The 17,500-nt window shown below is 46.9% G+C and overlaps 1 protein-coding gene across 1 annotated transcript in view; it reads right to left on the minus strand.

Moving 5' to 3' along the window:
- col14a1b (collagen, type XIV, alpha 1b) overlaps positions 1 to 17,500 on the minus strand; it is a gene marked incomplete at both ends in the record, with an annotated part of 115,224 nt that overhangs the window by 14,891 nt on the left and 82,833 nt on the right. The window contains 10 exons of the mRNA XM_084454942.1: positions 2,107 to 2,265; positions 3,158 to 3,267; positions 3,639 to 3,781; positions 4,572 to 4,710; positions 5,082 to 5,120; positions 5,529 to 5,693; positions 6,694 to 6,837; positions 8,479 to 8,602; positions 9,245 to 9,384; positions 15,064 to 15,138. Coding sequence (XP_084311068.1) covers positions 2,107 to 2,265; positions 3,158 to 3,267; positions 3,639 to 3,781; positions 4,572 to 4,710; positions 5,082 to 5,120; positions 5,529 to 5,693; positions 6,694 to 6,837; positions 8,479 to 8,602; positions 9,245 to 9,384; positions 15,064 to 15,138 — 1,238 coding nt within the window. The remainder of the gene's footprint in view (positions 1 to 2,106; positions 2,266 to 3,157; positions 3,268 to 3,638; positions 3,782 to 4,571; positions 4,711 to 5,081; positions 5,121 to 5,528; positions 5,694 to 6,693; positions 6,838 to 8,478; positions 8,603 to 9,244; positions 9,385 to 15,063; positions 15,139 to 17,500) is intronic.

Below are 17,500 nucleotides of genomic sequence, written 5' to 3' on the forward strand. Positions count from 1 at the left end.
TTAAATCTCTTCTCTGTCTCTGAATCTGATTCATGTATTTTGTATTATATATTATATGTTGTCTGACATTGACATGAAGCAGCACTCGTTGTTTTCAGGGGTTCAGCAGGGCTGCCTTGCAGAAGAGATCTGGTCTTAAAGGGACGCCCTGCATGAATACAAAACTAAATATCACTGTGGACTCAAAGGAACTATGAGTCTGGAAACCGCCTCTCCTAATATAACTGATCAACTGTGTTTGGACTGTCTGGACTCTGAGAAGCTACACTGCTGTCTGTCTGAGTTACATTCATGTAGTATTACAGTTTGAGGGTGCACTTGATTAATTGTAGTTGACGCGTTGGGTGGGGGGTGTAAGAGTCCTTTTGAGATGTAACTCCATAGCATCTGTTACACCATTAAAACTAAATCAGCTGCACCTCAAAAAGCTCAGTGTAATCCAAACAGACTTTCAAACACACCTCTCCACCCCTGTATGCTGCCCAGCCTAGCTGCTAGCTAAAACACACCTCTCCACCCCTGTATGCTGCCCAGCCTAGCTGCTACCTAAAACACACCTCTCCACCCCTATATGCTACCCAGCCTAACTGCTAGCTAAAACACACCTCTCCACCCCTGTATGCTGCCCAGCCTAGCTGCTAGCTAAAACACACCTCTCCACCCCTGTATGCTGCCCAGCCTAGCTGCTAGCTAAAACACACCTCTCCACCCCTGTATGCTGCCCAGCCTAACTGCTAGCTTAAACACACCTCTCCACCCCTGTATGCTGCCCAGCCTAGCTGCTAGCTAAAACACACCTCTCCACCCCTGTATGCTGCCCAGCCTAGCTGCTAGCTAAAACACACCTCTCCACCCCTGTATGCTGCCCAGCCTAGCTGCTAGCTAAAGAACCACCAGAGAACAGCTGTTCTTCCCACCCGTGTCTGACTCAGTTTAACTGTATGTCCACTAAAGGCTCACCTAGGAAGATTGGTTCCTCCCACCCGTGTCTGCTGCTATAAAACAATTAAACAATCTGACGCTGCTCGGGACTTCAATTTTCAATGTTTTAAAAAGCTCTCTCCATGTTCCAAAGTGACTCGCTCTCCAGGTAGCTTCCCTACGGAGGGGGCTGAGGGGACAGCATGGTTTCCGGCGTGTCCTTGACCGCATGTGAGGGGTTGAGATAAGACATCCAGAGCATGTGAGGGGTTGAGATGAGACATCCAGAGGATGTGAGGGGTTGAGATAAGACATCCAGAGCATGTGAGGGGTTGAGATGAGACATCCAGAGCATGTGAGGGGTTGAGATGAGACATCCAGCATGTGAGGGGTTGAGATTAGACATCCAGAGCATGTGAGGGGTTGAGATTAGACATCCAGAGCATGTGAGGGGTTGAGATGAGACATCCAGAGCATGTGAGGGGTTGAGATTAGACATCCAGAGCAGCAGGTTTGTCAGCAGCTGTTCTCCCCACCTTTCTAGCGACTTCCTCAAATACACAAATACCCAGATGACTGGGAGGCGGAGAGCTCAGATTGTTTGGTGTGGCGGACTAGTAATGTAATGTAACTTTAATGGAACGTAAAATAAAGTAACTGTAATGTAATGTAGTGTAATGTAATGTAGTGTAATGTAGTATAATGTAATGTAGTGTAATGCAGTGCAATGTAATGTAGTGTAATATAATAGTGTCATGTAGTGTAATGTGGTGTAGTGTAATATAGTGTAGTGTAATGTAATAGTGTAATGTGGTGTAGTGTAATATATTGTAGTTTAATGTAATAGTGTAATGTGGTGAAGTGTAATATAGTGTAGTGTAGTGTAGTCTAGTGTAATGTAATAGTGTAATGTGGTGTAGTGTAATATAGTGTAGTGTAATGTAATAGTGTAATGTAGTGTAATGTAGTGTAATGTAATGTAATGTAGTGTAATGTGGTGTAGTGTAGTGTAATGTAGTGTAATGTAATGTACAGTAGTGTGATGTAATAGTGTAATGTAGTGTAATGTAATGTACAGTAGTGTGATGTAATAGTGTAATGTAATGTACAGTAGTGTGATGTAATAGTGTAATGTAATGTACAGTAGTGTGATGTAATAGTGTAATGTAGTGGACAGAGCCTCACCGGAGCGGAGTTGTCCTTCTTCCCTCTGGAGCGCACCATCTTGCCCAGCACCTCCAGCCCGTCGGTGGTGATGTTGCCGGCCGCGCTGATGGTCTTCTCCCCCACCAGCGAGCAGTCGACCAGCGCCTTGGCGCTCGTCTTGCTGATGGCCACGTGCAGCTGGGAGGGCGCAGCACACAGTGGTCAATCATCAACACATCTTAAAGTATCCAGAGTGGCTCTTAAGGGGCTGCGTTGGTTATGATGTGCTGGGGGACTTAATCAAGCACACCCTAAGTATTTGATAGTATTTGCAAATAGTATTTCAACCGGTTCTGCAGTACAGAGCCATTTATATTGTAATGAGACATGAGTTGTGACAATGAAAGCACTGGAGACCTGGATAGTTTCTGAACACCACCTGATACAACGTCCAGAAGATAACCTTGTCTGGACACACGGGAGACCTCGATAGTTTCTGAACAGACCTGATACAACGTCCAGAAGATAACCTTTTCTGGACACATATAAGCCAGGAGACCTCCCAGTAGAAAAAGTTACAAAAAAATGCAGTGACTTTTTTGAGCCTCCATAAATGTGAGCTAGAGGAAGTGAAGCCTGGTTGTGTCTCTTCCACACCGCTGTGGCCGAGCAGAGCAGAGCAGAGCCGTCCAGACAGAGACGGGCCAGAAAACAAACACTCAGCTCTGTCATTTCACACATATTTTTGGTGTAAAACCAGTGGGACGGAGTACTTAAAAGCTCGGTGCTTGAAGTGACGTTTTTGTAGTCTTAAAGGAAGAAAAAAAGGCAAAATAGAAACGCATTACAGACAAATCCATCAGGCAAAGTGCTAAAAGGAACATTCCGCCCACATAGTGGAGGAAATTGGTTGTTAGACAGTCTGGAGAAGATGAGTCAGGAGATAATGGTGCATAAGCTCCGTTGACAACCAGACAGGACTAACTTACTGACGTCAACAACATGGCTTCACCAGGACAGTAAATGCCCTCTAGCTCTCCACAGACAGCGCTGCAGGGAGGCTGTGAGACAGGCGCGTTTGACCTCTGACCTTGTGGAAGCTGCCGTAGAACAGCTTCTTGATCTCCGGCCCCTCGAACGTGATGGTCTGGAAAACTCCCCTGTAGTCATAGTTGAAGAAGGTCAGGGTCTTTCCACCGTCTGCAGAAAGAGAGAGACAGTCAGATAAACATATATAGATATATCTACCGATAGAGAGACAGTCAGATAAACATATATAGATAGACAGTCAGATAAACATATATAGATATAGCCAGTCAGATAAACATATATAGATATAGCCAGTCTGATAAACATATATAGATATAGCCAGTCAGATAAACAGTATGTTCATCTTTAAGATACAAATCTATATCTAAATGCAGTGTGGATATAATATAGAACTTAGACATGGTGCCGTTAACTTCAGTTCAATGTGAGGACAAAGTCAAGGTAACTTTGGAGGAGCTGTCAAGTCATGGTACGTCACCATGGAAACTAGCCCCAGACACAGGGCATCCCATAATACCCACTGTCCAGGATGACGCCCACCAGGGGCTCGTTGTCCTTATTGAGGATCTCCCACAATGCAAAGGGCTCCTCCGGCGTCTCGGGCAGCAGGCGGAACAGCATGGTGATGGTGTAGTCAGACGGCAGGCCCTCTGGGTGGATGTACCTGGGGTTAGAGGTCACAGAGCAGTCGTTCTGATTGGAGCTACAAGGACATTACATTAGCAGACACCCCAATGAGGCTGTACCTGAGGGCAGTACAATAGGGTCTGTTCAAAATAAATCTTCAATTACACCTTTGAGGGACATTGACCCTCAGTTCACCCTAGTATGTGACCATATTATTTGATGTGCTGGCTTAGCAGGCTAAATCAAATGTACCTCTAGTACAGTATGTGAACGTTACCTGGTGGGCTGCGCCAGCATGCTAAATCAAACTCACCTCTAGTGTCTTAAGGTTACCTGGTGTGCTGTGCTAGCAGGCTAGCATGTGAGCGTTATCTGATGGGCTGTGCAAGCAGGCTAGCATGTGAGCATTACCTGGTGGACTGGACTAGCAGGCTAAATATAATGTACCTCTTGTATGTGAACGTTATCTGGTGGTCTGTGCTAGTAGGCTAAATAAAACTTAACTCTAGTGTGTGAAGATTACCTGGTGGGCTGTGCTAGCAGGCTAGCATTACCTGGTGGGCTGTGCTAGCAGGCTAGCATGTGTGAGTTACCTGGTGGGCTGTGCTAGCAGGCTAGCATGTGAGCATTACCTGGTGGGCTGTGCTAGCAGGCTAGCATGTGAGCATTACCTGGTGGGCTGTGCTAGCAGGCTAGCATGTGTGAGTTACCTGGTGGGCTGTGCTAGCAGGCTAGCATGTGTGAGTTACCTGGTGGGCTGTGCTAGCAGGCTAGCATGTTAGTATTACCTGGTGGGATGTGCTAGCAGGCTAGCATGTGAGCATTACCTGGTGGGCTGTGCTAGCAGGGCGTCATTGTGCAAGTGGAAGCAGGGGAAGCTGTTGAAGGTGCCAGGTTCCATGGACACTCCTGCTACACTCCCATACAGGTGCTCCACCAGCCCAAACATCTCCATCATCCTGAAACCTACACACACACACACACACACACACACACACACACACACACACACACACACACACACACACACACACACACACACACACACACACATTTTAATTCTTTATTTAGGTCTGCACATTCAAAATGTAATGCAGGGGCCCAAATATAATCACATTGTTGTTGTGTTGTTTAATTGTTTAACATGTCACATTTCATAGTTACAAGCAAGCTTCTAGGATGTACATAATATATACATATATACATACAATACAATATATACATAATATATAACATGCACATACATACATACACACACAAACACACACACACACAACCAGGAGGGGGTTTAGATCAAGGTCCTGATCAAGCATGGTCGACGTGGTCAGGTCTCGTACCTGGCATGGTGCTGCCACTCATTGCAACTGACGGACAAGCTGGAACACAAAAACATGAATGTTCGTTTTGTCAATAAAAGCTGCTTGCTTCACAAGCAGATGGTGGCTTTCCGCTGTGCTCATCACGCCAGACGCCTCCCCACGTTAGCCAGCTGGTCTGCTGTAAACTCTCACTAACAAAGAACGTTATGTCGAACCGTTGTTTATCCCTGTAAAAGAACCCTCTGAAGGAAGTTTCCAGATAGAACTCTCTGCAGGTCACCCTTTTGGGTTTCTGGTACAGCCAGGTTCTCCTACAACAGCTGTCTGCCTCATCTTAACCCTTTCCATAAGATCTAAAATATTCATTCTTATTAATTTTTTTAAAACAGCGGTTTTCAAACTTTCGGCTTTAGCCACTGTTCCATCACAGGTGACGGCCGATTGGTGGCCCGATCTGGGACTCACTGGCAGAGGCAGCCTCGCAGACGAAGGTGACCAGCTTCTCCTCGATTTTCTTGAAGGCATCCAGATCGTCTACAAAGAAGACGTGCCTCTCGCTGGGCTTGCTGGCGATGCTGACCAGCTCCCCGTAGTCGGCGTCCGCAAAGCCGATGGCAAACACTATGTAGCCTGGAGACAGAGGAATATAAAACTATGTAGCCTGGAGACAGAGGAATATAACACTATGTAGCCTGGAGACAGAGGAATATAACACTATGTAGCCTGGAGACAGATGAATATAATACTATGTAGCCTCTAGACAGAGGAATAAAACACTATGTAGCCTGGAGACAGAGGAATATAAAACTATGTAGCCTGGAGACAGAGGAATATAACACTATGTAGTCTGGAGACAGAGGAATATAACACTATGTAGTCTGGAGACAGAGGAATATAACACTATGTAGCCTGGAGATGTAGCCTGAAGACAGTAGTATTGTGGAGACAAAGGCTGTTTTCGAAACCGCCTACTATACTGGTAGTATGTACTGATTTTGCCAAAATACAGTATGCAGTATGCAGTATGCGAACAAAAAGAAAATCTGCAGTATGCGAAAAGTACCCGGATGACGTACTGATTTCGGGGAAAATTGCCAGTATGCATCAGAGCAGACTTCTGGCCTACTGTTTCCCACAATGCAGAGCGCAGGAAACGTCATCAGCTACCTCAAAGAAAGTTGAAACCGAAACAGAACTGACCGAAGAGAACAGAAATTGTAAGTTAAGCTCTTCAACGGTCAATATCTTACTTTATTACATTTGAATACTGTCTTATATCGTTATGTACTATGCAGAATGATAAAATGTGGCCAGTTTATCCAAACAACGCATATTTGTGGATTTGAATTTTCGGAGTCGGACACAAACTAACGTCTCTTCTTTGCCTCAGAACTTAGCTAGTGAAAATGGATCTGGAGCAGGGAGCCACCACAGAAAATTACAACTGTAATGTTACAGAGAGTAACATGAGGTATAAAGGTATAAAAAGGTGTCTTTAGAAGCTCCATCTCTCTTTCACCTCCCATGTCTTTCTCTCTCACTCCCATCCCATCTCTCGCTTTCTCCCCCCTCTCTTCCGTGACTGATCCTTAATGTCTGCCCCCCCCCCCCCCGCCCCACACACACTCACCCTCCATCTGCAGCTCCTTGGAGACCTTGTTGACGTCGTCCTGGGAGCGTCCGTCCGTCAGGACCACCAGGACCTTGGGGATGCCCCTCCGCACCCCGCCCTCCGCCGTGAAGATGGATTCCTTCACATGCTGGATGGCCCGGCCTGGAGACATGGAGGGAGTCAGCAGGTAGAGGAGGAGGGAGGGAGGGGGTCAGGAGGGAGAGGAGGAGGGAGGGAGGGGGGAGGGAGGGAGAGGAGGGGGGAGGGAGAGGAGGGGGGAGGGAGGGCGTCAGGAGGGAGAGGAGGAGGGAGGGAGGGGGTCAGGAGGGAGAGGAGGGGGGAGGGAGGGGGTCAGGAGGGAGAGGAGGAGGGAGGGAGGAGGTCAGGAGGGAGAGGAGGAGGGAGGGAGGGTGTCAGGAGGGAGAGGAGGAGGGAGGGAGGGGGTCAGGAGGGAGAGGAGGAGGGAGGGAGGGGGTCAGGAGGGAGAGGAGGGGGGAGGGAGGGGGTCAGGAGGGAGAGGAGGAGGGAGGGAGGGTGTCAGGAGGGAGAGGAGGAGGGAGGGAGGGGGTCAGGAGGGAGAGGAGGAAGGAGGGAGGGGGTCAGGAGGGAGAGGAGGGGGGAGGGAGGGGGTCAGGAGGGAGAAGAGGAGGGAGGGAGGGGGGAGGTGGTAGAGACAGCAATAGAGGGAGAATAGCGGAGTGAGGGGGAAAGAGAAAGAGGATGAAGGGAGAGAGAGGGAGAGGGACAGAGAGAGAGAGGGATAGAGAGAGATAGAGGGAGAGATAGAGAGGGGGATAGAGAGAGAGAGAGAGAGAGAGAGAGAGAGAGGGAGAGAGGGATATTGAGAGAGAGACAGAGAGAGAGAGAGAGAGAGAGAGAGAGAGAGAGAGAGAGAGATAAAGGTTAATTATGACACTGAAAGGTCCAGCCTCTCTCCCGTCCCCCTGCCAGCTTCCTGCGGTGAGTAACCTCATTACCATAAATACTCAGCAGCAAAAGTTCTGAGCGATCCCCAGTTATCATCACTGAAACAACTCAATCACGGCCCCTGGCCAACAGGACGGCACAAGCGTATTGTTATGACTGCCGCCTAGAGCTCTCCCTCCAGGGGGGTGGAGCCTGGTCCTACTCAGCGCTGATTGGAAAGCTGTGTCCCACTGTTCTCCCAGAAAGCCTAGCATGATTACAAGCTCACACCTCCTGATTGCTGTGGCTGGCACTCTCTCTGTGGAGTGTTACACCGCTGTGTGGGGGGGGGGTGTGGTGTGGGGGGGTGATCTACAGGCTCCTGGACTCAGCCTTCTAATTATCTGTTATTTTCCTTTGTGAGACTCACCTACATTAGGATACAATGGTCTACTTCTATATTCTGATTATCTGTTGTGTTCCTTTGTGAGACTGGCCTACATTAGGACACGATAGTCTACTTCTACTGTACGTGCATACACAGATTTCTGGGTCGGTGCTACAATACTAAAACTGGTCCTTGTGGATAAAGAATGAAAAATAAAAATCTGTCCAGTATGAATGTCTGCCATTAGGCAATTCTGATTGACGTGCGATTGTTGACGGGGGGTGGGGGGAGGGAGCGGTTTACTCTGCGGAGATTCGCCAAGTTTTTTTTTCTGCTCCTCTTGCCGCCCATGTTGCCCATCCCTAAATACGCCACTGATTAGACAAAGCTGTTGTCCTCGAAGGTCCCGGGAGGCTTGGAGCTGACAGGTCTCAGCTAGTACTGACTCATTATGACAAGGTGTGGTTCCAAACCACCTCTGTTACATTCCCTTTCACATCTACATGTACCTGTCTTGGTGTTGCCACCCTTGTAGGAGATGCGCTGGATGGCGTCCAGCAGTCTCTCCTTGTCACTGTAGGAGTTGAGCTTGAACTCAGTCCTCGCATCGTCGCTGAACTGAGCAATGGCCACCTGAGAGAAAGAGAGAGAGAGGAGAGAGAGAGACAGGAGAGAGACAGGAGAGAGAGGGAGAGAAGAGAGGAGAGAAAGAAAGGGGGAAGAGAGAGAGGAGGGAGAAAAAGAGAGAGAAAAAAGAGGGAGAGAGAGGAACAGTATAATTATTTTTTGTCAATGGGTGACAATAGCTTATTAGAAAATACTGCAACAGTCCAATAGGTTATGAACTCTACAAGTTGTCCTCTATTGATTGAGAATGGTACTGATGGTACTGCACTGTATATGACACTGGCTGTTTTCTATTGGCTGTCCTACCTGCATCCCGTCAGGCTGTTTTCTATTGGCTGCCCTACCTGCGTCCCGTCAGGCTGTTTTCTATTGGCTGTCCTACCTGCATCCCGTCAGGCTGTTTTCTATTGGCTGCCCTACCTGCGTCCCGTCGGGCTGTTTTCTATTGGCTGCACTACCTGCGTCCCGTCAGGCTGTTTTCTATTGGCTGCCCTACCTGCGTCCCGTCAGGCGTTTTTCTATTGGCTGCCCTACCTGCGTCCCGTCGGGCTGTTTTCTATTGGTTGCCCTACCTGCGTCCCGTCAGGCTGTTTTCTATTGGCTGCCCTACCTGCGTCCCGTCAGGCTGTTTTCTATTGGCTGCCCTACCTGCGTCCCATCAGGCCCGATCTGGTCCAGGGCTCCCGTGGTGCTGTGCAGGAAGCGGATGATCTTGTGGAAGTTGTCGTCTCCTATACTCCAGGACCCGTCCACCAGGAAGACCAGGTCAGCCTTCGCTGCCTTGCACACTGGGGGGAGGAGGGGGTGTGTGGTGGGGAGGAGGGGGGTGTGTGGAGGGGAGGAGGGGGGTTTGGAGGGGAGGAGGGGGGGTTGGAGGGGAGGAGGGGGTTGGAGGGAAGGAGGGGGGTTAGGAGGGAAGGAGGGGTGTGTGGAGGGGAGGAGGGGGTGTGTGGAGGGGAGGAGGGGGGAGGAGGGGAAGAGGGGGGGGGTGGAGGGGAGGAGGGGGTGGGTGGAGGGGAAGAGGTGGGGTTGGAGGGGAGGAGGGGGGAGGAGGGGGGGTTGGAGGGGAAGAGGGGGGGTTGGAGGGGAGGAGGAGGAGGGGGGGTTGGAGGGGAGGAGGGGGTGTGTGGAGGGGAGGAGGGGGGAGGAGGGGAAGAGGGGGGGGGGTGGAGGGGAGGAGGGGGTGGGTGGAGGGGAAGAGGTGGGGTTGGAGGGGAGGAGGGGGGAGGAGGGGGGGTTGGAGGGGAAGAGGGGGGGTTGGAGGGGAGGAGGAGGAGGGGGGGTTGGAGGGGAGGAGGGGGTGTGTGGAGGGGAGGAGGGGAAGAGGGGTGTGTGTGGACGAAGGTGAGAGGGAGAGAGGGAAGGGGAGAGACAGAGAGGCAGAGTTTCAGCAGTCAGCATTATCAATCACAGATAGAAGATTGGAGCTCATTCTCCACAGGTTAGCAGGAGGGATGAAGTGCTACCGTGATTGGCCAGTTAAGGTCAACCACTTCCTCTCTGTCTCCCTCTCTCCTGCCAGTCCCGGTGGGTCAAGACTGGAACTACTAACAACAACAACAACAACAAACACTTCATCTCCTGCTGTTCGCTCCCTGTATCCTTTTATCCTTTTATACCAGCAGGAACCAAAGAGAAATATACACCAAATGTCCGGTCTGGGGAGGGAAAAGTGATGGAGTTGCATGCGTTCAATCAATCAAGTTGGATTTATATAGCGCCCTTCATGATACCCAGAGCGCTTTACAGAGTCCAGTATTCATTCAGACACAGTCATGCCGGTGGTGGTAAGCTACATCTGTAGTCACAGCTGCCCTGGGGCAGACTGACAGAAGCGTGGCTGCCAACCAGCGCCTACGGCCCCTCCGACCACCACCAACATTCATTCACATTCATACGTTGCATGTCTTTATGATGGTGGGGGAAGCTGGAGTACCCAGAGGGAACCCACGCAGGCACGGGGAGAACATGCAAACTCCACACAGAAAGGACCTGGAACGACCGTGATTCGAACCCAGGACCTTCTTGCTGTGAGGCGACAGTGCTAACCACTGAGCCACCGTGCTGCCCACACCTGCGTTGGCGTGTCCTCTGACTAAACAGGCCGAACAAGCGGAATTATAGGCCTGGGAAAAACAGATCTGGCGTAGAGCTCTGAGCGGTTGAGGGAAGATTTCAACTGACTTTTACGAGGCCAACCTTGTCAGGCTGTTTGGGAGGAGAGGGGGTGACATAGGCTACAATAGACACAGTTACTATAACACCATCAGTTACTATAACACCATCAGTTACTATAACACCATCACTACTATAACACCATCACTACTATAACACCATCAGTTACTATAACACCATAACTACTATAACACCATCAGTTACTATAACACCATCACTACTATAACACCATCAGTTACTATAACACCATCACTACTATAACACCATCACTACTATAACACCATCACTACTATAACACCATCACTACTATAACACCATCAGTTACTATAACACCATTAGTTACTATAACACCATCAGTTACTATAACACCATCACTACTATAACACCATCAGTTACTATAACACCATTAGTTACTATAACACCATCAGTTACTATAACACCATCAGTTACTATAACACCATCACTACTATAACACCATCAGTTACTATAACACCATCAGTTACTATAACACCATCAGTTACTATAACACCATCAGTTACTATAACACCATCACTACTATAACACCATCACTACTATAACACCATCAGTTACTATAACACCATAACTACTATAACACCATCACTACTATAACACCATCAGTTACTATAACACCATTAGTTACTATAACACCATCAGTTACTATAACACCATCAGTTACTATAACACCATCACTACTATAACACCATCAGTTACTATAACACCATCAGTTACTATAACACCATCACTACTATAACACCATCACTACTATAACACCATCACTACTATAACACCATCAGTTACTATAACACCATCAGTTACTATAACACCATCACTACTATAACACCATCAGTTACTATAACACCATCACTACTATAACACCATCACTACTATAACACCATCAGTTACTATAACACCATCAGCTACTATAACACCATCAGTTACTATAACACCATCAGTTACTATAACACCATCACTACTATAACACCATCAGTTACTATAACACCATCAGTTACTATAACACCATCAGCTACTATAACACCATCAGTTACTATAACACCATCAGTTACTATAACACCATCACTACTATAACACCATCACTACTATAACACCATCAGTTACTATAACACCATCACTACTATAACACTATCAGTTACTATAACACCATCAGTTACTATAACACCATCACTACTATAACACCATCACTACTATAACACCATCAGTTACTATAACACTATCAGTTACTATAACACCATCAGTTACTATAACACCATCAGCTACTATAACACCATCACTACTATAACACCATCAGTTACTATAACACCATCACTACTATAACACCATCAGTTACTATAACACCAGCCCGGCTATGACAGTGCAGTCGAGAGGCAGAGTCTGGCCTTCTCAGCTGCCTGTCAGAGGGAGCGTGCCGGGATTTGAATGTCAAAGACAGGAATCGCAGAACTGACAGGGCTGTTTCCCTGGCAACAGGGGGACCAGGGAGCTCTAATAAAGTGTATTCTTTAAACCTCTCTGCTGGAACCCTGGGCAGCTCATTCCACCGGGGCCTTTAGCTAGGTCCGTTTAACCCCATCTGAAACTGAACCAGATTTACAGATCTGGTATGTATTTACAGTTATAGATCTACAGTAGGGTTGCTGAATTTCCCGGATTTATCTGATTATAAATCCCTGGATTTTTCAGACCATTTCCCGGGTTTCCCGGGATTTCCTGTAGAAATTGGAAGTGCTTTTTAAAATTGGATTTATGCTATGTAGACAAAAAAATGCAACATAATAATTATATTTTATAATAATATATCACATTAAACGTTTTATTTATAAAAATCAACATGTGAAAACGAAAAAGCTCAAATTCACAATTTAAAAGTAAAAAAAACAACCTTGCGCTTACATTGTAGGCTACACTAGGCCTAAGCCTAAACATTTAAATGAACCAAATTCCTATCCCATCTCGATTAGGCAAACACTTTCCTATGTTTGATAAAGTGGGACTTGAGGAAGCAAAGAGCATTGATGGAGCGGTTTCTAAGCTTAGTGACGAACTGTCCGCACACTGAGAAGGCTCGCTCGGCTTCTACAGACGTCGGCTGAATAGTGCCAAGAACCGCGTAGAGCAGCTGCAGATTTTTGGGGCGCACTTGTGTTGCCTTGAAGAGCGCATATTCCTTTGACAGGATATTCTGCAGCCAGGTCATTCCCACACTTCTCCTTTGGCTCGGGACTTTTCATACACACATTGATTGCTTGCTGTAGTTCAGCCTGCAGGCTCAGGGTGGTTTGACTCTGTTCGGTTGATTCCGTTCCCTGATTTGGTGGTGGTTGGACTTGGGAAGGCTCCTCAGTGGCAACAAAAAGTCGCTCGAACAGACCGAGTGCCGTCTTCAGTAGCATAGATCTGGAGTGCATAGCAAAGAGCTCATCTCCGGGATTGACTATCCACGGTTGTGGAGATACCTAGAATAGGCTATATAACGCGCTATCATGATATTTATTAACCTGTATTCATAAGCAGGCTATTGGTAGGCTATTATTGTTGTAATTTTATTATTAGATCATGGTTAATATGCTACAGCAATTATAATAGATTAGCCTACATTATTATTGTTATTAGCCTACGTGAGACACTGACACTGCACACTATGCAGTGCATGCCTCTGATCCACCGCTGTAGTTGGCCAATGCCTCTGATCCACCGCTTTAGTTGGCCAATGCCTCTGATCCACCGCTGTAGTTGGCCAATGCCTCTGATCCACCGCTGTAGTTGGCCAATGCCTCTGATCCACCGCTGTAGTAGGGCTTAAACTAACCGGTGCTTCTTTTTCTTCGAATCTGTGCGCATAATGTTTTTTTTTTTTTTTTTTTAAATAAACATAGCTCATATGCCCACTTATCTAAGAAGAAAATAATACATTTCACATCATATATTGAGTGTTTATTCATTGTTTTAGGCTACTAATGCACAATGGTTAAATTTCCAGCCCAAAAAAACAACGCTGGGAAGACATGGGTGAATGAGAGGCCATTGTAAAGCGCTTTGAGTGCCGCTAAGGTGGAAAAGCGCTATATAGGTGCAGTCCATTTACCATTTACAGGTCCTGTGTGTATTTACAGGTATAGATTTACAGGTCCTGAGTGCATTTACAGGTATAGATTTATAGGTCCTGTTTGTATTTACAGGTATAGATTTAAAGGTCCGGTATGTATTAACAGTTATAGATTTACAGGTCCTGGGTGTATTTACAGGTATAGGCTCTGTGTGTATTTACAGCTGTAGATGTACAGGTCCTGGGTGTATTTACAGGTATAGATGCAGGTCCTGGGTGTATTTACAGGTATAGATACAGGTCCTGGGTGCATTTACAGGTATAGATACAGGTACTGGGTGTATTTACAGGTATAGATACAGGTCCTGGATGTATTTACAGGTATAGATACAGATCCTGGGTGTATTTACAGGTATAGATGCAGGTCCTTAATGTATTTACAGGTATAGATACAGGTCCTGAGTGTATTTACAGGTATAGATACAGGTCCTGTGTGTATTTACAGGTATAGATACAGGTCCTGAGTGTATTTACAGGTATAGATGCAGGTCCTGGGTGTATTTACAGGTATAGATACAGGTCCTGGGTGTATGTACAGGTATAGATACCGGCCCTGGGTGCATTTACAGGTATAGATACCGGCCCTGGGTGCATTTACAGGTATAGATGCAGGTCCTGGGTGTATTTACAGGTATAGATACAGGTCCTGTGTGTATTTACAGGTATAGATACAGGTCTTGGGTGTATTTACAAGTATAGATACAGGTCCTAGGTGTATTTACAGGTATTATTATGTTTACCATGTTTTATTTATTGTTGTTGATTGCTTAGTATATGTTTTTATTTGTCAACTCAACGCACTTGAAAATGAGGTGAAAACCTCAATGTGACTTCTTGAGTTTAAATAAAGGCTACTAAAGATACAGGTCCTGGGTGTATTTACAGGTATAGATGCAGGTCCTGGGTGTATTTACAGGTATAGATACAGGTCCTGGGTGTATTTACAGGTATAGATACAGGTCCTGGGTGTATTTACAGGTATAGATGCAGGTCCTGGGTGTATTTACAGGTATAGATACAGGTCCTGGGTGTATTTACAGGTATAGATACAGGTCCTGGGTATATGTACAGGTATAGATACAGGTCCTGAGTGTATTTACCGGGATAGATACAGGTCCTGAGAGTATGTACAGCAGGTCTTTAGTCTTACCTTCTATAGCGGAGGGGATGACAGAGGGAGGGGTGGTTGGGGGCGGTCTGGTCGGGGCCTGGGTGGGAACAGGCACTGTAACAAACAAGATAAGACAAATCATTATAGTATCACAAAGTCAGTGACATAAGACAAGACATGAATCAGTATGTACAATCTGATTCTACAATCAGATTCCTGGGCTACAATCTAGCCCAGGGACTGCGGGTGGAAATTAGCTGTCTAGCTATAACCTTGTACAGTGCATCTCTCCCTATTCTATAGGGTAAATGTCTACAGTACCTTGTCCCTGTCTTAAAAAAAAAAAAAAATCTGTCTCCTGTAGAAAAGACCTCACACACACTCAAAAGTAAGCCGCCGTGTGTGAAAATCACAGAGACCATCTGAGTGACCACAGCAGCTTTACTCAACAGCCTCCCCTCACTCCCGGGTCTGTGATTAAGGGAAGATGTACAATCTGCTGTCTTGATTACTCCCAACAGCCAAAACAGTCGGCGTCAGATGTATCTCGGTTTGGTTGCTGAGAGCTTCCCTGCAGTGGGTACATAACCAGACACCTGGAGTCGCTGGCTGTGGGGGCGTAGAGGCTGGTGGGGGGTGGGGGGGTGCATGGCAATTTAAAACATTTCTGGCTTTGAATTGCTTCAAAACAAAGCAATAAATCACAGTCTGCCGCAGAGCCACTCAACGTAAAGCTGCGACTCAATGTAAACAAATGGCAGGCCTGGGATAAGTGCCTCCTTCTCTCTCTTTCTCTCTTTTCTCTCTCTCGCCCTTTCCCCTCGCTCTCTTTTTCCTCCGTCTTTCTCATCTCTCCCGCTTTCTCCCTCCTCTCTGTTTCTCTCGTCCTCATCTCTCACCTTCTATCACACAATCCTCCTCATGCCTCATCCTCTCTCCCTCCCTCTCTCCCTCCCTCTCTCTCTCCCTCACTCTCCCTCCCTCTCTCCCTCTCTCTCTCCCTCCCTCCCTCCCTCTCTAATTCCTCCTCTCTGCTACTGAGTTGGTTACAGCTGAGACTTGGACTGAGAAAAAACTGACTCAACTCCCAGAGATCCCTTCTCCCCCAGGAGCCTCACAAGTGATTTATGTTTTTAAACAACATGAAGATGCCACAATCTGTAGGTGGTGTCCCCAAGGGATGTTAATGAGTTTAATGTGTGTGTGTGTGTGTGTGTGTGTGTGTGTGTGTGTGTGTGAGAGAGAGAGAGAGACAGAGAGGGAAGAAGAGAAAGAGAGAAAGAGAGGGAGAGAGAGAGAGGGAGAGGAGGGATGTTTGAGTGCCTGTTCATGTTTATTACTGTACTTTTGAATGTTTGACTGTGTTTTCATATGAGTAATTTAGTAGCTTTAGTAGCTTTCGTTTGTGTGTTTGTGTGAGTGTCTACATGTGTGCTTAGCTGCTAAAATTAACCCTGATGTCTATGTATGTTTGTGTGCATGTGATGCTGCATGTTTCAGTGTGAGGGGCGAATTCACTAAAGGATTGCGCAGCTTTTCCTGACGCAAAGCCTGTGCAAATAAGTAAAAAATTATGTTTGCTATTCACAAAGCCCTCGCAAAGGGTGAAATACGGTGTTAACTGCGTTGCGTTCGTCATTGCGTTGCTCTGCGCCGGTGTTATTAGCTCATATTTAAATTAGGTAATATGGGCGGAGAATGTTCCCCTTTCTATGCAAATGAACATTATTGCAAAACCCGCCCAATTCACAAACATCGGCGCAAATTGCCTCACGCAGTTAAAGTGAAATTAATACCGTTTTCAGAAACGTGGTGGTATTTAAGCGCAAGGGGTGTCATGGCCAGCCTGTCCGCTGATCATGGCAGCGGTGATTGTTGCGAGGCGAAGGCATCGCAATGCCAGGCATGTTGTTCGTGAGAGAATATTTAGAAGAAGGTCACTTTTTGATTTAACACTAGAACCACCGCGGTAACTGTTTGGACACCAGAGCGCGCAGCTCTTCAGCCAACTGGAGGATGAAGTCGCGTCTGGGGAGGCTCAGTTGACTATGCGTCTCTCCACCCGTCCCCAGCGAGTCCAAGCTCCCCCAATGAATATAATAGCCTACATAGCACGAAACTGTGCGTATAATAGCCTATACGCGAAACTGCGCATTCCCTATAGCTGTTCATTGAACGGCTGGGGGCCGATAGGCTATAGGTATAAATAAATAAATAAATAAATAAATAAAAACATAGCCTACACAATATTTGTTTTATTTGAATGGTCTTGAAAATATTTTGCTTTTGTATCATAGGTGACGGCAGGTATCATCTTCAGCCATGGATGATGACTCCCGTGCGTAATCCTTCCAACGTTGGAGAGGCGGCGTACAACTGGGCTCACATCAGGACGCGCGGTGTGATTGAGCGCACATTTGGAATCCTGAAAAGCCGTTTAGATGCCTAGATCGTACCGGTGGGGCAATGATATACA

Source organism: Borostomias antarcticus, assembly GCF_949987555.1.
Source record: "Borostomias antarcticus genome assembly, chromosome: 21".
Lineage (NCBI taxonomy): Eukaryota > Metazoa > Chordata > Actinopteri > Stomiiformes > Stomiidae > Borostomias > Borostomias antarcticus.